Raw genomic sequence first — 22,642 nt, forward strand, 5'->3', positions numbered from 1 at the left:
CACCAAGAGAAAAAATTTATAGTTACATGAGATTAATATGATTTACTTATATCATTTTTCAATCAAAACAGGTTTGTAGTGTAAACGCATTTCTTTTTCCTATGGAAATCACTTGACATTGTGAGAGCTTGGACCCATTTAAAGACAAGTAAAATACCAACTTTTATTTCTTCTTTAATTTTTTTGTTTCTTAACGTACGATACTAAAATTTACTTCAGTAATAAAAGTGAAAACCTTCTTTTACTTTTGATATATTCTTTTTTTCCAATGAGATTTGGGGGTACTCTTTGTCTTTTTTTTGTACAAAGTGACTTATTAGTCGGAGGATGGGATATTAATATGCCTTAGCAAAAGTCGAATCACGACCTATTCACTAAGAGATGTTGGTTTCACCACTAAAACAGCTCTGCGTTGGCATTGGTGTATTATTTGTCTATGGAATTTGAAGGAGTATTGCACTATTTATCACGAAAAGATTTACAGTAAAAGGTTGAAAAGTTTGGATAATAGACCTATTATGTATTTGAGAATATTTTTGATAATCGCATCATTTGCTTTGGAAAATGTTTCATTTATAGTAAAAAGTTTATATAATAGTTCTTATGTTTATTTTAACTTTTTTTTTTTTTCTTTTTTCTCATTGCCCCATTTCCCTTGAAAATTATTTATTTCTTTCATTTTTTGGGTAAACCCCTTGAAAAATGTTTAGTTCACAGTCAAAAGTTGAAAAGTTTGGACAATAGTTATACTACTTATTTGAATTTTTTTATAATTCAACAATTTTCCTTGAATTTCCTTTTGTTTTTGGGGTAAATGCCTTGAAAAATATTTCATTCACAGTAAAAGTTGAAAATTTTAGACAATAAGTATATTACTTATATCAAATTTGTTTATTGCATCATTTCCCCAAAAAAATTTGTTTTTCAGTAATCCCCTTGAGAAAATTTTCATTCACATTAAAAGGTTGACAAGTTTGGACAATATTTCTACTATTTATCTTAGATTTTTTTTTTATTCAAATGAATAAAAACTTATTGACAGCATTATCTTCAACCTACAATGTCAGAAGCTGCTGTCTTTTTCGATCCAAGCATTCATAGAAGACATCCGACACTTAAGCTGTGCTTTTGAAGAATGCCATTTTTCTTTCATTTCTAGAAGATTCAATCATGTATCGGATCACCTAGCAAAAAGGGCCAAGTCACTTTTAGGCATGACCAATTTGGCCTTTATCCACTCCCTGGCTACAGAATATTTGTAACTCTGTTTTCTCGGCTTTGCTTTAATAAATTCGTCTGATTTACGAAAAAAAAAACAAAAGCATTATCTTCAACCAATGGTTTTTTCTCAGTTATTTTTCATCGCTTTTACATACTTCTCCTTCGAGAGAGTGTACACATTTGCTGTAAAATTGGGATGCTCCACTGCACGCGAGAAAGAGCCACATTTAAAATGTGTCATAATCCATTCAATTTGTAGATGAATTACCAAATGAGACAAGAGAAAAAAGTATCTAAAAGAGACAGATGTTTAATCCCAATCACACGGTCTACGAAGAGGATTAATTTCTTATGATCAGAGATTCCAATCTAACGTTGTTTATTTATTCTAAGAACAAGGTTTGGACTTTAAGACGACGGAACATTCTCTTCTTTTATTTTTATTTAGAAGAAGCAGCAAAAGGAAACGCGCGCGTGCGTTGACTTCAGACACAAGTCTTCCGTCGGGTTATGTTTTAAGTCTGCCCGAACCCGCGGTTCACGCCCGAGCGTCTTGATATCGTCTGCTGGTAGCAGGTTCTTGACAGATTGCTTATTCTGCAACGCGATTTCGTTAAATCTGAATTAATCTTGATCTTTCTGTTTCTCTCTGCTTCTTTGATATGTTCGTTTGAAAAGAACTTTGAAGTAGAAGGAGAAAGATCCCTAACAGTTCTTTAGGATGAGCACTTCGAAAGTTTTACCTTACTCAATGAAAGATATTCATTACGACAACGCGAAGTTCCGCCCACGCTCACCCTTCAATGTACGTACTCATTCCTATGACTCTTGAATTTCGAGGTAGATCTTGATTTTCTTTTTTCTTTTTTTTTCTTTTTTTCAATTTGGATTGCACTTTTGTTATGACAAAGTTGTTGATCGACGTAATAAGATGATTTGGGGTCTCGGAAATGAGAATATTTGGATCTGTTAACAAGAATTTCGTAACAGTAATACTGAAAATTTAGAGACCTACCATGTCTTAAATTTGTTTGTTTGTGACTGCAAATTGTCCAGTAAGCCGAAACTTAATTCTGTCATTTCTAGAGACCTGCAGTAATGAATTGAGTTTCTGCTGATTAATTTTACATTGTAGTGTGCGTGTTAGGGGTTCCATTTGTTGAACCTGAACTAAGTTCTGATTGAACGATGGGATGAAGATAAGATTGTTTAAGAGAATCTCCCTAAATTCCTTATTTATTTCATAGGAGCAAAGCATAAATGCCTAAGAAACAATACCCCCTGTTTTTGAGCAGTCCGTGTGTAATTGTGCCCTGAGTCTGTGTGACAGTATTTTAATGAAGGTTTGTAGCATGCAAGCTACTTTTATATCATCCTGGCCATGGATATGCTTGATTACCCAGTCGTTTCTGTATTTTCAAGTGAAGTTTCCACTCGAAAGATTGAGACTAGCACTGATCAGATTGATATCTTTGCGAGATCAATCCTGCTAATGAAAGTTCTTTGATTTCTCCTCTTCATCCTCTTATCACCCCTTGTGAGGCCCTTCTTTTATAAGTCCTCTTTAGATGAATAATTATCAGCTTACTGAGAAGAAGGAAAGAAAGAAAATCCAACAAGATGGAAAAGCAAACAAAAAATGCCACTTCTCATTACCTAATATATGGCTTACTATTTAGTGAATTATCCAACCTACAGTTCAGAATCCTTCATAACCAGGAAAATATATGTTAATGTCCAGGTGACCTTCAATATTGTATGCGCTATATTTTCGTCTCCAGAGATCAGTGTATTAAGTGGATTTACTGCAGGTATATGAACTGAATGGGGTGGGATCCAAACTCCCCTCATCGTCATGTCAGCGTCCCACGTCCTAGTTTGTCATGGGTACTCATGTTTGATAATTTCAGTTGTAAAGTGGCTCATGGTTTCTCTATTAGTAAATATATAATAAATATTGACAGGTACATCAACAGAATGGGGATCCCATCGACAATTGATGTGGGATCCATTATTATCCATCACTAGCGTTTCTTTTGGCTTGTTGGGTTTGTTGGTCTCAAAGATTAAACTCTGGTAGCACCATTTTTTTTTCTCTTTATCAGTAATTGTCATTTCATCTTAACAATCAGTAATTGTCCTTTCATCTTAGCAAATGGTTAAGTGTCAAATCATGTTTACCAGTTAATTGTCTCAGTGTAACCTCATGGCCTCTGGAGTGACAAAATGAAGCTGAAGTTCCCTTGGTGAAAATAGTTCATTAATTGTCCATTAGCTCTAATGTGCCTTGCAAGTCATGCTGAACATCACGTTTTGATATTAATAGCTGTGTTACCATCACAATAATTGCCTTAGCAGCTTGAGGCTAAGAAAACCTAGTTCTTTTGGAAGAGTTTCACCAGCTTGAAGCCCAGATGAGGTAGAGATCCTATTTGCATAGTGCTAGAGACCAGTCTCAAATCAGTTGAATTGTCCAAGGGATGGGACCCATTTGATGTATCTGGTATATTGGATTGGCCAATTTAATATGGGTATTGAGTTTTTTCTTACTTGATTGGCCTACCCATGTAGCTGATCACCAACTGTAAAAGGACTTAGACAAGCTTTTGAATATTGGCTGGATCCTTTGTTGGTATGATCCATTCTAGAGTAATACATATTGATATCATCTGGATCTTTAAATCCAGTGAGATTCTTTGTACCTAGTACCACAAATTACTTGTTTTTTGTTTACCAATAAAAGTTCAACATCCCCAGGCTTGCCTTTTATGTATGGTGAAGCCTGCCTGGTCTGTATTTAATTTTCATATTGGTCTGTATGGAGAAGTGATATAATCCAGTTTGAAGGAACTAGAAGAGCTAGGGGTAGACCTAAGATAACCTTAAGAGAAGTGGTGAGAAAGGATATGCATAGCTTAGGCCTTATATCTAGCATGACCTCAAATAGAATTGATTGGAAGGCAAGAATCCATGTAGTCGACCCCGTTTAGTTGGGACAAGGCTTATTGTTGTTGTTGTTGTATTATTGGTTTCCTTATTATAGGAGCATGCCTACCAAAGAGATTTTGTCCCCTCATAGGCCTTAACCTAAGAGGCTTGGTCTATGGTTTGTCTCATTTGTCTGATTTAGCATATTAATTCTGATATGAAGTTGTTCCTCCATTAGACATGGGCTATCTTGTGCTTTAGTTCTTTTAGGTCCCTAACTTTAAATTCTGATGTCAATTTACTCCTAAGGCTCTCTCTCTTTCTTTCTCCTTTTGTTTGGTATTTGTTATTGTGATTTCGCCATCATGCATAATTGAGTGTGGACCTTGGCACAATTATTAGGTTGTTCTATCGTGACCTAGTGGTGGTGGGTCTGAGTTGGGAAATAGCTTCTCTTTGAACCAAGGTTAAGGTTGCATGGATTATCGCCCTTCCTTGACCTTGTAGTGGCAGAAACCTTGTCTATTGGGTAGACCATTTTATCTTCATGCACAATTAGAAGTGAAAATTCCCTTTTACGGTTGTTAATGAATAGTACGTGAGCTCTCTTGCTTTCCTTGTACTTGTGTTTCACCATAGAGTGACTGCTTAAACCCATGAAGAGCTATCTTTAACTTGTCCACCTTTCACTCAGGCAAGGGGAGGCTTTGACTTATGAGGCATTCTTATGTAAAATCCCTACTTCTGATCTTACATGACAAGAGGCATTCTATTTTGTAGTAACCAACCTTTGTTATGATATTGATGTGAGACCACCTTTGGATTGGTTAGTCACTATAGTAGACATTTTCTGATGGTAGATTTCATAACTTTGGAGATTTTTTTTCTTGGGAAAATACTTGGTATTCTGCCTCTCAACTAAAGAGAGGTTGTTGAGTGCATGACATTCTGTGATAGAAATCTCATAGGACAATATGATGTGGAACAGCAGAACCTTCAGTTCTTAATTAACCACCCCCATGGGAGGTGGAACAATTCTTACAACAACTGCTAATTTGCCCCAACCTGAATGTAAGCCAGTTTATCTCCCTCAGCTCCTTTTCTCTGCCCATTTCGAAATGAGCATTCCTGCACTTTCAAGGGACTTAATGCAAAGGAATTAATATTGCAATTTGCAAATGATTATTTACTCTTCAGAGGGCCCAATGAATGTTAACTTGGTACCATTTAGCATGGTAGGAGAACTCTCGGATCTCACCAAGATCTCGTGAGATATCTCTATTTTTCCATTTAGCTAGACGAGACAGTATGCTTGGCATATAGAGTCTCAAATCTGAACTCTGTTGTGACTCTTATGGTTGGATTATCATTTGAACATGTGATTTGAACTATGAACATGTATAATGTATTAGACTTGTTTGAATTTTGAACTTTGAGCATTAATGTAAGAGTATAAGATATGTTCAATAGGAGATTTATGATTTCACTTCAGTGTAATGATGTAATCGTTTTCCACTTGAGGTCTGAAGTGAAACTCACATTTGCACTATTTTCCCCCCCATAAATCTGCGGTCGCCGTTGTGTTAAAAAAGACTGAAATAGGCTGGACAGCAAGTTCCAACCCCAAACGATCCTTGATCCCCCCTGAGTTGTAGCCTCAGTTGGGGGGGGGGGGTAAAAAACCACCAACTCAACAAGATCTCAAGCCAACTCTCTTGGTTGGGTTGCCTAGACATGCCTTGAGATCAAGAACTTTTTTTTTTCTCAGGGGGGGGGGGGGAGATGTATTGAGATCGAGATCTTGGCATGGTGAACCATGTCATTTAGGCAATTGTCAAAGCAAAGCTTCAGGTGCATTATGCTTTAGATCCTCCAGATCTCTTTAGTCTTCCCATTAAGCAGCTCAGTTTTGCGGAAAAGACTTTTTCCCTGAAATAGCCAACATCGAGATTCAAAGATGTCTCAGCATCCTGATTGAACTAGATAGAATACAGAGATTGTCCATTCCTTTTATTCCTAAATTTTGGAAAAGCTTGCAACTGTTTTCCAATACCTTGATGGCAAGTTGGGAGGTTTCAGCTTTTTCTTTTGCATTTTTGATGAAGTGACAAAATGTTATGGGATCATTGGACATGAAAACTTTACAAGGAACAATAATAAGTGTAATACATACAGCCTGCCCATATGTGTCCCCCTTCTCTCCTCACTTATTTACAATTGGATTCAGCCTCATGTAGAAATTCTCTTACTCACCCCATTTAAAGCTGGTGAGCTGCTGAGATGGCCTCCAACAGAATAAGATGATCTATTCCTTGGTCGCCATGGATCTTGCAGTCCTAATAAATGAGTTAAACTTAACAGAGTGTCGGTTTATGAGGAAGCATTTCAGAATGAAAACTGAATTACCCTTCATCTTATTGTGAGTCTGTTCTCTTGGTCATATATCCTATGTCTCTGGAGTCTAGACTTCGTGTAACTACTCTATTCTCCATTGGCATTTGAACTCCCTTGTCCTTCAACGCCTGAGAGAATACCAGAAAGAGAGATACCATGTGGTCTCTATACACCCATCCTGGTGGAGGACTGGTTTGGAGAAGGGAAAACCTAGGAAGAAACCAGAGTCGCAGGGGAGAGAGGAAGATAAGTTCCTGAGGGAGAGTTGATGATAAACTCAACCAGCAAGCTCACAAATTCATGTGCTGCCAAATTCTAATTTTCATTCAAAGCTCAATGTAGGTTGCTTTGTTGTATTACATGCTTACAAAGAAAGTTACCAATAATAAAATCCAATAAACTGAGCTATAACCAAGAAAGAAAAACTGCCAAAGTAGTCATACATAATCTACCCAAAATAAAATAAAAAGAAAATATTGCATCCTAAGTACTTGACTTCCAGCCTTAGCGGGACTAAATGCTGGTTTAGGAAGGTCTCCAAGGTGGATCATGTTGGTCCAACCAGGCTAAGGATACTGCATCATATACAGTTTTGAATTGCACTGGATTCCTATGGTACTCCCATTAAAGCTTTTGACTGATGAATTGGTGCCTCTGGGTATTGGACCTTCCAACACTTGAAAAGGAAGCTTTAAGTTATATGACTACTTTTACCATTTCTGGATAAGTTGCATCACTTAACTTTTCTTCAGATCCACCCCATAGTGGAAGAATTCCTGTCAAGTTGAGATAAAAGAATGCTTCCCACAACCACTAACAGACTTTTGCTTGCTCATGAATCTTGATTGCACAACCATGGTTCAAGGTATTGGTATGTATCGCAGATATCTAACAATATGTGTTGGTTTTCCACATAAGCAATACCGATACTGTGCCGATACCGTATTGGTTGCACAGTATGGGCAAGGAGTAATAAAGTCCAAACATTCATTTTTAGAGGGAATATTAAGGGCGAATCTATCCGGTACCACCTATGCCCTTGGAGACCAAATCCAATACTGTTTCACTTTCCAGTCAACGATACCCGTTCCGATAATATGCACTAAAACCATGGCAAAAGCTAATCACACTGTGATGTTGAGCACCTTGGTTATTCAATTACTCAGCTCTTAAAGCAAGATTCAGAACACTAGTTTAGTGTCCTGTCCCTGTGTACAAAAGGATGGCCAAGTTCAGTTTGAGTGTTCATTGGTCTGGTGGTTGCACTTCCTTTCTTTTATTTTGGGTGAGACAAGGTGTAATGTAGCCTGGCAGGTGCAAAATCAGAAGGAATCTCTGCGGACTGGTGACCCAATGTGCTCCCTGGTTCACCCTTCATCAAGCTTGGGCTTTGGAGTTCTGCCTCTTGATAAACGGGAGGAACTTGTAGTGATCCACCTTTATTGAGAATCTATAAGCATATGGAAGGAGGGAGTTAACTGGATTATTAGGGATGTGAGGGTCACCTTAAAAAATGTATTACTAGATATCTCCTTTTTAGATGTTTCTCTATTAAGAGATTTTCTAGAAGTTGTATTTCTTTATAGTCTTTTTACTTGTATGCTGAGATTTGTTTACTTCTAATTCAGAAGCAGATTTCTATCCTGGACTGATTTGGAGTTTTTATTTCTTTGTCCTGTTCATTTCACCAGGTTATCAGCCAAACCTTGCTTGCAAAAAACATCAAACGTGAATGTTTAAGATGTAGTACAGGGAGGTTCTTATTCTTATTGTTGATTGGTGGTGTGGCATATTTAGCACTGACACATACAAGTCCTACTCATTCTGCTTCTGGTGGATCAGGGGAAGACATAATGGGCAAGGGGCATAAGAGTGTCATAGATGGTGCTGATAGACTTCGGAGAATTTGGAGAAGAGCACCTAGGCTTCCCCCACGATTGTCTCCTGATGAGGTAGGCAGCAAAAATAGTTCTGCTCACAATTCGAAGAAGATAAACTCATTGTCAGAATGGACATCCAGGCAACAGAATGTTAAGAAGGCATTTATCCATGCATGGTCTGGCTATAAAAACTATGCAATGGGCTATGATGAACTTATGCCAGTAAGTAAGAGGGGAATTGATGGTTTAGGTGGCCTGGGTGCTACTATTGTGGATTCATTAGATACAGCCATGATAATGGGTATAGATGAAATTGTTTCCGAAGCAGGCACATGGATTGAAAAAAATCTTGCACAAAGAATTAGTGAGAAAAATCAAGTTAATTTATTCGAAACTACCATACGTGTTCTGGGTGGGCTTCTTAGTGCTTATCATCTAAGTGGGGGAGAGCATGGGATGGACTCTACAGCAATCAGAGGACCTAAGCCAACTGTTTACCTAGATGCAGCTAAGGACTTGGCCGATCATCTGTTGGTTGCTTTTACTTCAAGTCCAACTTCTGTTCCTTTTAGCGATGTTGTTCTTCGAGATCGCTCAGCACATCCGGCTCCTGATGGATTGAGTAGTACATCTGAAGTTTCTTCTCTCCAGCTTGAGTTCAACTACCTCAGTGTCATTTCAGGCGATCCAAAGTATGGTCTGGAAGCCATGAAAGTCTTGGAACATCTAAAGACCCTTCCTAAGGTAGAAGGACTGGTACCCATCTACATCAGGTAAATGCGATATCCTCATTGGTTAGTGGTTTCAATGTTTCATATCTTGAACAGTTACTATTGCCTTTTCATTTCTAAACTGGCTTTATGTGTTTCACTGTTTCATAAATGCTACAGGTAGGTTTTGATTTGGAGACATCATTTCTTCTCTTTGCGAATGAACTTTAATCCAGTATATGGCCTAGAAAGTTTCTCTTTACGCATTGTCATCAGATAATTTTTTATATCTATTTCTTATTTTAATATTCTGTAGCATGGATTTAAACATGATTGCTTGAGGACCAAGCAATCAAGCATCAAGCCTTGACTGAAGCTTTGGATTCATTCTGTTTCAGTTCCAACAATATCAATCTGTTTTTTTTTGTTTTTTGTCGTAAATGTTAATTTTCTAGTAATGGAGGACAGCTGTCATGCTTTAGGTAAGTGAATGTTGTGTGACCAAGATGCTTATATTACAACTCACTGCTTTAAGCTTCTTATTACTGCTGGGGAATTCACACAATCATTTTGATTGTTATCATGGAGTGAAGAGAAGTGGCCATCATCTCATCCATTTGATAAACAACAGGATTCATTCATATCTTGGGTGTCTGCCCATCCTGCTGTTTTCAACCAGTCCTAGGATAGTCCCAGTTGATTCAAATGGGTATCCAAATTGCTTCAAGGTTTCCTGGTGTTATAATATTGTTTGATCCTCTAATTGTTGTTTGTCTGTGGAAACTATGAACCTAGAATCTCTATGTATTCATTTCTAGGCTTCACTTTAGCAGTGAAAGGGAACACAATGAAGAACCATTTGCATCAAATTGAATTTCATCTACCCTCTGTTTGTGTTCCTTACAATTGTATTTCTTTCATTGATCGTAATTTGAAAGTTGGACCTCTTGATCTTCTGGGAGTTGAACTTTTCAGTAAGATATCCAGATACTGTAAAGTTCAATGTTTTCTGGATAAGTGGTAAACTTATATGGCAACATGCTTTAACTTGAGAAACTTGCGCCAACATGCTCTACTATTTGTGATTGTATTGAAAGAGGGGTATTATTTATATTTACACCCTAAACCTTTTGTTTTTGTGTGTGCTTTGTGTATAGGGATCCATGTAACTGACCCCATTAGTTGGTACAAGGCTGAGTTGTTTTTGTAATATAATATACAAGGGCAGATTGTCAATGAAGTGGTGAATTAGTTATTTGATGTATGCACGTGTCTGTGTTTTTCCACCACTTCTAAATCAGATATCTATTGTCTTGGAAGTTTAATCTAGTTCTAGATTGGTAGGAGACCAACTAGAAGCCATAACAAGGATATGCTTTGAACAGGGTAATTAGGCTAGGTCAAAATAAGTATTTTTGGTCAAACTAGGGTTAGGGTTTGATGATAGGGTTTTGTCAAAGGAGAGTCTTCCAACGAAAGTTACGTTAAGTTTTGATGCATGGAATTGAGCTGTAATGAATTGGCAGGAAGGTGTGCGGTTAGGGTTTTGGACTTTTGAAAAGGGGAAGATGAGGGAGTCCAGGCTTGAGGATGCTTAGATGGGGCTACAACTAGATTGGGGTTTCCAATTGGGTTGGGGAATGTTCGACCCAAGTTTGGGCTGGTTTTTATGGCTAGATGGTGAGTTGGAATGGATGGATGTGAGGGTTTGTTGAACAGAGTATTAGGAGAAGAAGATTTAGGGTTGGGATGAATAAAACTTACTGTTGTTGCAGAGTTTCCCTGGCAGCAGATTGTTTGGTTGAGAAACTTGAAAAGAAAAATTGAAGATTACATGAAGTGCACCAGAACAAAGCTTCAAATGAACCATCTGGCTTTCAAACCGCAAGGTATTAATTCGATTGAGCACCTATTCCTTCAAATTATCCACCCAGGCTTCACATGGTGTCAATTTGATCAAACATCAAACTCCCACAATGCTGATCAAACACGAGACAAATCTTCAACGGAAGAGGGCAGCAAAAAAACACTTCATTATCAAATACAATGCTTGGCCCCCTTACAACATTATATAAGGTGCTCAAAAAATAGACTCATTGCTAGAAGGGAAGGCCTAGCCCAATCCTTAACTAATGAATAACCTCACCTGATTAGGAAACTGAAAACAGACTCAAAACAGAGTCCTAATCCGTCCCAACTGGATACTTAGATTAGAAGAAAAGCTACCTAAGTCACTAAAATTGAACCATTGATTGAACTGGTTCAATTTAAGAACAAAACCAAAATAAAACTATGAAACTAAAACAGCTAATCTTATACGCAAATCTATTACCCATACTTGAGGTCCTTAGAAGTGACCTATTAGATTATAAACCAGCAGACAGAGGCCCAACATGTATATAACCCCAGTCTTATACTTATGCCTAAGTAAAGACATCCAGTTTGGAGATAAATTTGCTTCAATGTGAGGAGAAATAATGAAAATGATCTCTTAAAATTTATTTTCATACTACCTATGTAACGTTTTTATCTTTAAATGTTATACCCATTGATATTTTTTATCCATTTAAAATTTTGATTTATCGGATGCTTTCCTTCCACAGTCAACAATTAGCAGTGTCTGAGCTTAATATCTCAATATTCTCTAGGATAATATTCCCTATGAGTACCCTAGTGGTTGAATTCGTCCCTTTTTATCCTGGAATTCACGTTCTGCAAGTGAGGGTGCTATGATCCTCATATTCCAGTGCCTGAGAACATGAATGAAAACCTCTCCATTGGTTAAGAGTATATATATAGATTGCACCTGTATTTTGATTTTTTTGGATGGCTCCAAGCTTTTGATTAATATTGAACCAAACATTGGTGTTTTCCTTGTAATGGGGTATTCTAATCACAAGCATTATGGTCGGGAAACCTCCATAATCCAGGGAAGCAGGGATTAGGGACTCAAAATTAAAATCAGAAGTTGGCAATTCCCAAAATAGTACCGTTGAGCCCTCGATTTAGAACTCAGAAAATAGCATGTTGCCAAATTAACATCTATAGATCAGAAGGTATGGGGTAGTTAAAAATAGCAGCTAAGTAAAATAGAAACATAGAATAGATTTAGTACCTGAGAAGGACAGAATTAGAAAGTAACTACAATAGCAATTCCATATGTAGTAATATTTGACATTTAGTGACTGATTTGGTGTCCAGGGTCCAGAAAATTTCCTTGGTGAACTCATCCCTTATGATCTAAAAGTTCTGTTTTGCTATTGTAATTCGAAGAGAAGATGGGGTGCTTTATATATACTTACGTGAATGAGATTATGAAAATGAGTTATCCTTATAGTTATTTCTATTTCTTTGATTGTATTTACAATCTATATACACATTTATTTCTTTCAATGCTATTTACTTTTTCCTTAAGTGATATTTTTTGATGGGCTATACACCTATTCATGTTCCTGTTTTACTTTGAGCAGTTCTCTGATGAATTAGAGATTTTAATCAAATTGAATATTTTATTGATGTTTTTCTTGTTAGTACAGTCCTAGCTCTGGCGAGTTCAGTGGAGAAAATATTCGGTTGGGATCTCGTGGTGACAGCTACTATGAGTACTTACTAAAAGTTTGGCTTCAGCAAGGAACAAATCACAGTAATCTGAAGTACTTACATGAAATGTACGAGGAAGCAATGAAAGGTGTTCGGAACCTTCTGGTTAGGAAATCTATCCCAAAAGGATTGGTTTTTGTAGGGGAACTTCCTTATGGACCTAAAGGTGCATTTAGCCCTAAAATGGATCACCTGGTATGTTGTTCCTCCTTAAGATTGTTCATATTTGATAATGATATGTGTCCCAGTTGATTGCATGGTTTTTCAATTTTCCCGAAGCTTTTGCCAATCTTTTGAATACTCCGCGTTTGTATGGGTCCCGAGATGGTAATTGGGAATTTGTGTCATTTTGTTAGAATCCATAATTTGTGCTAAAATTGGGGAGCTTGACTTATCCCAACAGTAATTTTCTTGGCCAAGCAAACATGATTCTTCCTAATTTTTGCATGGGTCTTTATGGTTTTTTCTTTATACTCAACTTAATGCTTTGTGGTATTGTATGTTCATATTTTATTCAAATGCAGTTGATATATAGTATGTAAAATTATAGAGTTTCAGAACAACAACAATGACATCCAAGCCTTATCCCAACTTCACAGTGTGGGCTACATGGATCCTATAAGAAAATAAAATAATAATGAAGAAGATAGTGAGTGATCCTAAACATTCTACCCGAGTTAAAAATCTAATTACATAATTGTCCCAATAAAAACAAAATCCTACATTATCTCTAAAACTCCCAAGCCAAACAGCATCTCCTATTTTATCTCCTTATAAGCTGGATTTGGGGCCCACAAAATATGAATAATTATCTCCTAGGTTATTGTTTACGTTACTATAGCACGAATAATAACTTCTGGTGCTGCATCAATTCCTCCCTCTCTTAAAAAAAGCTCGTCCATGGGTTTGATTAAAAAAAAAAAAACGAAATCTGCCTCACTCGCTTCGGCTCCACAAGAAATAGGATTTGATGGGTTGTTGCAGCATTGTTTGGTCACAATCACTGAGAAAATAAATTTGGAGAAAGAAAAATAAGGAAGGAATATAAGAGATAGAAAGATCTCAGGGAGGAGAAGAAAAGGAAGGAAGAGAGACAAGAAGGTTGAAGAGTTCGCTTGAGAGAGAAGAGATTTACCCAGGTTTGGGCTCTGATGCCAAATAATGAGGGAAAAAATAAAGAAGAAATATGAATAAGGAAGATAGCGGGAAGAAGGGGAACCTGAGAAGAATCAAACTTGAAGTAGGGGAAGATGGAGAAGAACACTTAGAAGAAGAAGAAGAAGAAGAAGAAGAGGGAGATAGAAAAAGAATTTTCTTCTTCTTTCAATATGCTGATTACAAGTTTTTAAATAATAAAAAAGACTTACTTCAATAAGAAAACAACTATAGTAGGCCTCTTGGCATTTAAAAAACTAACAAAAAAAAACTAATTTCTAGGACTCTTGGAAATTTAAAACTTTTTTTTTTGGATGAATAAAAAAATATATTGAAGACAACCACGCCAAGAATACAAAGGGAGAATAATGGGGGAGGGAAAACAAGCCTCTCACGGGGGAGGCCTAAAGGAAGAGGTGAGACTCCAGGCACTAACAATTAGCCTATTCCTAGGAGAGTCAATCACCGGGGGAGGGGGAATAAAATGAAGTCTAGAAGAGACCTCAAATCAGATAGCCTTCCAAATCATATCAAGGGATCGAGATTTGGAAGACCAACACCTAAGATTTTGCTCCCACAATAAGTGGTGTATAATTGCACCAAACACTAGCTTACCAACTTAGTTGCAAAGAGAGGAACCCGAGAAAACTCACAAGCACCAATCCCAATCTCGAGCAAAGCCATAAGAGCGCCTCAACCTAGGCCAAATAGAAGCAAGGGCTTTCTCCCAAAGAGATCGGGAGAAGGGGCATAAGAAGAAAAGATGCTCAAGGTCTTCAGGACAGTTCCAGCAAAGGTTGCAGTTAGGGTTAACTGGGATGTGACGGCTAATGAAAAAAGCTTGGGTAGGAAGGGCTAGGTTAAGGGCTCTCCAAAGGGTAAGGGAATGACGGGGAATGTGACCTTTAAACCAAGAAGGGGGGCCCAAGGTGCAGGGGCAAAGGGGAGTCTGAGGAGGTTCCAGGCATAGGAGGTGGTGAAGAGCTTGGTGGAGATATGAAGCCAAATGGTGGAGTCATGGGAGATGCCAACATTTAGGGGAGGGAGAGAGTTCCACACTTGTGTGAGTCTAGAGTGAGGGGGAGGGGACCATGAACCATTAGTGATAAAGGTAGAGAGAGGGGTGAGCTTGGGAATGCGGGTATCATAGACAAAGCAAGGCCCAAAGAGGGTAAAGATAATGCCCGACGGATGTCATGGGTCAAGCCATAAGGAAGTGGAGGATCCGGAGGAGATTTGGATTGAAATGGCAGGAAGAGCCCAAGGGCGAAAAAGGAGAAGCTCTCTCCAGACCCAGGACGGGTTGGAGGGGATGGAAGCAGTCCAGATGGAATCAGATTTTAGCAAGTGAGAGTCACCCAAGAAACCCAAATGGAATTATGCCTGGAGGCAATTTTCTAGATGAGTTTCAGGAGACATGCAAGGTTGATATCAGAGATACGCCGAATGCCCAAGCCCCCTTTAGATTTGGGACGATAGAAAAAATCCAGTTGATGGGATGGAGGAACTGGGTGGACTCTTGACCTTTCCAAAAGAAGGCATAACAAAGGGCCTCCATGGCTCTTATTGTGGCTTTAGGAATGGAGAAGATTCCACACCAGTAGAGGTAGGAGGACTGAAGAACAGAGCGGATGAGCACTATTCAAACAGCGAAGGAGAGGCTGCCTTTCCAAAGTTGAAGTTTTTTCTTATGTGGTCAAGCATGGGAGAACAATGATGACAGGTGAGGCGGCCAGGGATAAGGGGGAGGCCAAGGTAGGTGACTAGGAAGGATCCCAGCCTAAATCCAATGAGGAGGAGAAGGGAGGAATGGACAGAATCTGAAACTCCATAAAGAAACAGGGAAGACTTATCCAAATTGACCCGGAGACCAGAGAGGGCCTGGAAAGAGGAGAGAGCATCAAGAATGGAGGAGATGGAGGAATGGTTAGCTTTAGCAAAAATCATGAGATCATCCGCGAAAGCAAGATGAGTGAATTTTAAAACTTACTAAAACTTATCCTAGATATCCTGCCCGAATTAAAAATCTGATTATATAATTATCCCCAATAAATAATCAAGTCCTACACTATCTCTAAAACTCCCACACAAAACAGCATCTCCTGTTTTATCTTCTCACAAGCTAGACTTGGGGTTCACCAAATATGAAGAATTATCTCCTAGGTTACAATAACATGAAGTACCTTCTGGTGCTGCATCAATGTCCTTATTAAAGTGTGATATAAAGTGATACTATTGTTTATTGATAATGTTATAGTTTAGGGAAACCATCAGGGTTCTCCTGGTACTACTTGTAGTATTTATTCTCTTTGTTTAAGGGTATATGTGTCTATGAGTAGTTACTTGTGTATGAAGGGGCAGTATTGTAATTGAAATTAACTTAATGTTATAAGTATGCCTAGTGCTATCAATTGGGGTACCATTCATCCTTATTGCCTTTGTTTTACCTCATTATCTAATATTAGAAGCCAATTTGAATAGGATTTACAATCCTTCTTTTTTTTTTTGGGGGGGGGGTGAATGGATGAATAATTCGTTAACCAAAGCCCCTATGAGGGGTAAAAGAATATACAAGAGAAGAAAAGAAATTGGAAGGGGGGGGGGAATTTCAATCTATTGACTCTTCAAACAAGAGGAACCAAGACCCCAGGAAGCAACAATAGTCTTGTTCCTGGGGGAGTCCAAAACTGGTGGGTGGGGGACAGCCTGTAATCTACAAGAAAGCTCAAAGCAAATGGCTCTCCAAATTGAGTCAATGAATTTGGAGTTTGAGATCCATCTTCTTAGGTTCTGCTTCCACCAAATATGGGAGATCAAAGCATAAACACCAACTTCCCTATCATATCACAGATAGAAGTATTGGCAAAGTGTCTCAAGAACAGAACCCAATCCCGGGATAAGCCAAGGGGGCTTCTGGAGTGGGGCGAAATGGTAATAATAGCTTTCACCCATAAAGAATGAGAGAAGGGGCTGGGAAAAAGAGGTGATCAACATCTTCTAGGCCATTCCAATAGAGGATGTAGTTGGGGTTGACATGATGGTGTCACCAAGCAAGGGAAGCCTAAGTGGGTAGGAAAAGGTTGAGGGTTCTCTAGGTATAGAAAGCATGGTGGGGGATATGGCCTTTAAACCACACCAAAGGAAGCCAAGCAACAATAGGGGAGTGGGAGTGGACATGGTTCCAAGTAGAAGAAGACGAGAAGGAGCCAGAGGGGAGGGGAACCAAATGGTTTGGTCCCTATCTAATGGGTGAAGGGGAGGGAGGGAGGACCAAGTTTGAGTGAGGTTCATGGGGGAAGGGAGGGGGTCCAAGAGTTGGTAGAGATGAAATACGGGAGGAGGGTGAGCTTGGGGATACAAGAAGAGTAGACTTGACGAGGACCCAAGAGGTTGTAGAGGATGCCCGAAGGGTGCCAAGGATCAAGCAGGAAGAAGGTGGAGGCCCCATTAGCTATATGGGTGGTAATGCAACAGGTGGCGCAAGGGGCCTAAAGAGGAGTTTCCTCCAAACCCATGAAGGATTTGGGGGGAGGAAGGCAGTCTAAATGGAGTCATCTCACAGCAAGTGGGAATAAACCCAATTGACCCATATAGAGTCATGCTTGGTGGAGATTTTCCAAATGAGGTTCAGCAAGCAAGTGCAATTGAAATCCCGAATCTGATAGAAGCCCAACCCATTGTTAGATTTGGGGCGGCAAACAGAGGACCATTTGAGGGGGTGAAGGAATCTAGAGGTTTCTTGGCCTTTCTAGCGGAAGGCATGGAAGAGAGATTCCATGGAGTGGATGGTGGACTTAGGGAGGGTAAAGATGCCACACCAATAGAGGTAGGAGGATTGGAGGACTGATTTGATCAAGACCATCTTATTATGTCTGTTTTTAGAGTCTCTAGAGAACCACGTGGTGTTTGCAGCAATATTTATTGTGGCTTTTGTTGTACTGTGAATGTTCATGAGATTTTGTCAGCAATATTTATTGTAGAAAGTAGAAACTGGGTTTTTTAATTGGTCAAAACTTGGTATTCATTAATCGAAACTCTCGTAATTTCTGTTGGATCTGACTGAGATTTGCTTCCATTCTGGTAACTGGTTGACTGAAAGTCCTGCTGTTTTCTAAACTTAGAATTTAGAAGTTTCTAGTGCCGTTACATTGCGGTATACCCCTTCTGTATGATAGATTTCCAAGTAACTTTGGGGATTTATTTCTTCTACATATGATCTCAACTTGATTAGGTTTAGAATGAGGTCACACTATTTACTTGTAAGACATGAATTTTCTTCTAGCTTGCGCTAGTTTGTTATCCTGCATCTGAAGTTTCCCCCCTCTGATCTGAGATTCCCTTTTACTCTGCGACATGAGTTGCTGTTTCTTAGAGAATATGTTTTTTGTGGTGTGCATCCTGATCAAGTCTGATCTGACCTGTGGCTGGAGTTTCGTCTTTTTCGGTCACTGGTGTTCACTCTGTGGTTTGCAGTGCAGTTGTGTTGCTCCCGCTTTTTCTTTCTGTCTTTGGTTTTTGTCACATATGCAGATGCATAGAGAATTCCTCAGCAATATCCAAAATATAGAGAGGGGAATGCTCCCAGCTGCATGGCCAACATAGTGAATTCCCAAGTACTTTGGGTTACACCAAGATCAGGTTTTAGCCTTTATTAGTTGTGCTTATCATGGATGGTCTAATCAAAGAAATTCTAGATGAGTTTCCTTGATGTATGCTTTTTTTATAATATTGTTTTGGTGGATGAAAGAAAAGTAGGGATAACAAGTTACAAGGATCAATCTTGGAATCAAAAGTTTTTAAGATACGTAGAACAAAGTGGGAGTATATAGTGTGTAACCTTGGTTACAATAATTCACCCCCAAAAAAGATTTGGTTATATTGGATGGAAGGTGGAATTCTGCTAATTGATTATTCTTGTTGTCTAGGCTCAATCATGATAAAGATGGATATAAAAGATGATGCTTCATGGAGAATCGAAATAGGATGTATGAAATAGAGACGTGCATCCAAAGTGTTGTTTTGATTAGTGTATTCCTTTAAAACTTACAGGAAAATTTTATACGATAATCATATGACTAGCTATGATGTATGGTATGGGATGTTGCATAGTTACAAAGCATCATATATATATTCAATGCGGTGGAAATAAAGATGTAGAGATGGAAGAGTGCCAAGATGAAGGTTAGCTGACTTGAGGATAGCTCTGAGCCTTCGACACGTGATAAGTTGTGAGAAATTTATTTAAGGTGGCATGACCATGTTCAACAAAGGCCTTTGGATGTTCCAATGTGGGGTATTGATTTATTCAGATTGAAGGAACTGAAAGAGCCGAAGACAGACTAAAATGATCCTATGAGAAATGGTGATGAAAGACGAAGGCGACTTTGAGTAGTGATGATTGTAGGAAGGGTTGATTTAGTTGGGTTTGGCTGAGTTGGTGTATTACTGACCGAAAGTAAACTATATAGCCAAACCGATAATAAACCGTATATTTAAACCACATAACTGGACAGATAATAGACTTTTTATGACTGAACTGCTGGTAAACTATATACCCGAGCCAATTACAAACCTTCTTACCAAAACCAATTAATAATCAGTTTCAGTTAGTAAACTAGAAACCAATTAATATTGGTTTGGTTTTGATTTGCATCCATAACATCTTGAACTAAACCAAAACAAACTGATAAAACCAAAGCTGAATCAATAACCTTCTTTATTCCCTAGTAATTCTAGCCTATTAATTAAATATTGTTAAATGTATGAAGTCTCTGAAAAGGTTTGGGTTTCCTTCATCAGAAGAAAACAACTTCTGTGCTGAAAGTTGTCACATGAATGGAGAATTTGATGAACATGTGGAAGTATGGAATCCTCTTCAGCTGCTTACAGAGCTGTCATGTATCCGCCTCACCAGCATACTTTGCCAGAGGCTTAACTGCATATATGCCTCTTCAATAGATTCTTGATTCAGGGATAACATTACAAATGTACATTGTTAAAATCCCTAGTTGACTCAATATATAGGCTGCATTGATGCCAATAGAAAGACGCTGATATGTGACAATCTCATATTTTGCACCTTAGCGTGATCTCGTATATGATGCCACATGCATGCTTAAATGAATGGTGTGATTAAACAAGGGCATCCCTTCAGATAGCTTACATTCTTAAATTTTTTTTAGTAGTTTTTACATCTAAACCTGAGTTCATGTTTTGAAGTCTTAAATTCATACCATGATTACGGTCACATCAGTATGAATTTAAGATATGTTGTTATGGGCATTTTTTTTTTTTTTGTCATTTGCAGAATTCTGTATTTCTTGTACAGTTGGAAGAATTTTAAATCTAGAACTATATTTCATTTCATAGTTTGTGATAATAAAGGGGCGGCCTTGGCTCAATGGTCAGTGAACCACAGTTGTAGCCTGAGGTCAAGGTACCGAAACAGTCTCCTGACAAAAAATTGTTGGAGTAAGGCTGCGTGGGAAAATTGCCCCCCTCCCCCTGGACTCTGCTTGTGCGGAAGCCTCTGGCACCAAGTTCGCCCTTTGTTTTAAGAAGAATAGAAAAATATGCTTTGTTTCATGAGATAAATTCTGTTTGTTGGTTGATACCCCAAGGAATTGGTTCATTGTTGTCTCCTGGGTTTTAGCTCTCCTTTCTGGTCTCTTGCTTGAAGGCTGGTCCCCCCCCCCCCCCCCATATAGTTATTTATTCATCCAGAAAAGAAATTGCGTTTGTTGCTTACTTCACTATGCTAATCTTTTGACATAACTGTCTTATTGCCTGCCCAGGTTTGTTTCCTCCCAGGAACTCTGGCGCTTGGTGCTACTAAAGGTATTACAAAGAGAAAGGCTATGGAAGAAAATCTGCTTAGTTTCGACGACCTGGAAAACTTGAAGCTTGCTGAAGACCTGACAAAAACTTGCTTTGAGATGTATTCGGTGACCACTACAGGCCTTGCTCCAGAAATTGCTTACTTCCGTTTAGAGGTGAGTGGAATCAATTTGCCAACCTAGAGATTTCATCAGTTGAATGTTTCAGATTTGAGTGAATATAAACCATTTTTTCCCACTTCCATCTTGAAAAAATTTATGAACTGCATTTTCTTGTCTTGATTTGTACTGAGTACTGGAATATTATTTCATTCTGATCAGGGAGATAATGAAGATGGCCTTGATGGTGGAAACAAGAGCTCTGAATATGTGAATGATATAATTATTAAACAAGCTGATCGCCACAACCTTTTGCGCCCAGAAACCGTGGAATCATTGTTAATTTTGTATCGTGTTACAGAAGATCCAAAGTATGCTTAATAGTTCTCCCCTGAGCTAAAAATTCCTTTTTGAATTCTGCTTCATAGATCAGCAGGAATAGGTAGAAGTAAAATCTGCTATGTCATTCCATTTGCCATTTTTATAACATATTACAAGTGTTGAACTTCTGCAGGTACCGTGAATGGGGTTGGCAGATATTTGAGGCATTTGAAAAGTATACGAAGATTGATTCTGGGGGTTACAGTTCTCTGGATGATGTCACCCGTCTTCCCCCTCATAGAAGGGACAAGATGGAGACGTTCTTCTTGGGTGAGACATTGAAGTATTTATACTTGCTCTTTGGAGACAGCAATATTATTCCATTAGACAAGTTTGTTTTTAACACAGAAGCTCACCCTTTGCCCATAAATGGCCTAGTGAAAAGTGAATGATACATTTATTACAGTCCTTTCGAGTAATCATGGAAAAGAAAGCTTGTGGGGGTTCTGTCCTGATTGTTGGTGGAGCAAACTAAAACAGTTCCTTTGATATATTGAAGCATCCTAATATGCTTTTTCTACAATCTGGCATTCAAGGAGTAGCATTGGCAATGTTGTGGAGGATGTGAAGTGGCATTGTTGTGAAAGCAGTGGGCAGAAGCTCATGGGTTCTCTATTCTTACTTCTCCTTTTTCAAGTGCTCAATTGATTTATCATATACTAGGAAACTTGATGTCAGAAATAGCTCCAGGCCTCCTTCTCCATCTATGTAATACTGGAAGATGTTTTTTCTTCAAAATTCTCCCTTGTCTGGGATGTTTTTAATTGAGGCATTTTCCCCTTTCCATATGAGAGCTGAGTGGATCCAAATGTAATATTCACTTTTCTAGTATGATTTTGAGTAATGAGCCTCATTAATTTACAGAATTAATTTCGACAGTTTTGCATTGTACTTTTCCAATTGTGGTTAATCTCAAACGATGCTTATATCAACCATTTCTGCATTCTCTGCATTCTCTGCATTCTCTGCATTGACAACTTTGTAGGATAGTTGCCTGAATGCATCCACAAGGTACTGGCATGAGATTGGTACAGCAGGAGTGATACACACACACTCAATTATCACCTCTTCAACTTTTTGTCAAAAGTGTGAAGGTTGAGTACTGAGGTATGTTCATACCCATTCGGAGTTTTGTTCAAATACATCTGTATATGAGCGAACTAACAATGCTTCCCCTGAATTTTCAGTTTACCTATATCATGAATACTTTTTGGCATCAGGCCCAGCTTACCAGTAATCTTGAGTTTTTCTCTTGTTGAATCAAGTAGGATACCGAATTCTCCAGCTAATGTTGTGATGCGCTCTTCTTCAGAAAGTTCATGTGGACTACTTTTCCCAAAAAAGGGAGTTTGTGAAATCGGCAGCATTTTCCTGTAGCTTCTTCTTTGATTAATTTCATGTAATTAGTATACGTCCCTACGAAATCTATTTTCTGGAC

The 22,642-nt window shown here is 38.5% G+C and overlaps 1 protein-coding gene across 1 annotated transcript; it reads left to right on the forward strand.

Moving 5' to 3' along the window:
- The first annotated feature begins 1,758 nt into the window (after positions 1-1,758).
- On the forward strand, positions 1,759-22,548 carry MNS3 (alpha-mannosidase 3). The gene is made up of 6 exons (XM_089146228.1): positions 1,759-2,026; positions 8,235-9,196; positions 12,670-12,928; positions 20,683-20,880; positions 21,046-21,194; positions 21,338-22,548. The coding sequence occupies exons 1-6, from the start codon at positions 1,943-1,945 to the stop codon at positions 21,594-21,596; spliced, it is 1,911 nt and encodes a 636-aa protein (XP_089002354.1). The 5' UTR covers positions 1,759-1,942; the 3' UTR covers positions 21,597-22,548.
- Positions 22,549-22,642: the final 94 nt, after the last annotated feature.

Source organism: Hakea prostrata, chromosome 2, assembly GCF_041222555.1.
Source record: "Hakea prostrata isolate BN-2017 chromosome 2, UWA_Hpros_2, whole genome shotgun sequence".
NCBI lineage: Eukaryota > Viridiplantae > Streptophyta > Magnoliopsida > Proteales > Proteaceae > Hakea > Hakea prostrata.

Coding starts and splice junctions, on each gene's coding strand:
- MNS3 (XM_089146228.1), top strand. CDS start 1,943: ATGAGCACTTCGAAAGTTTTACCTTACTCAATGAAAGATATTCATTAC. Junction 9,197..12,669: donor CTGGTACCCATCTACATCAG/GTAAATGCGATA, acceptor TTGTTAGTACAG/TCCTAGCTCTGGCGAGTTCA. Junction 20,881..21,045: donor TTGCTTACTTCCGTTTAGAG/GTGAGTGGAATC, acceptor CATTCTGATCAG/GGAGATAATGAAGATGGCCT.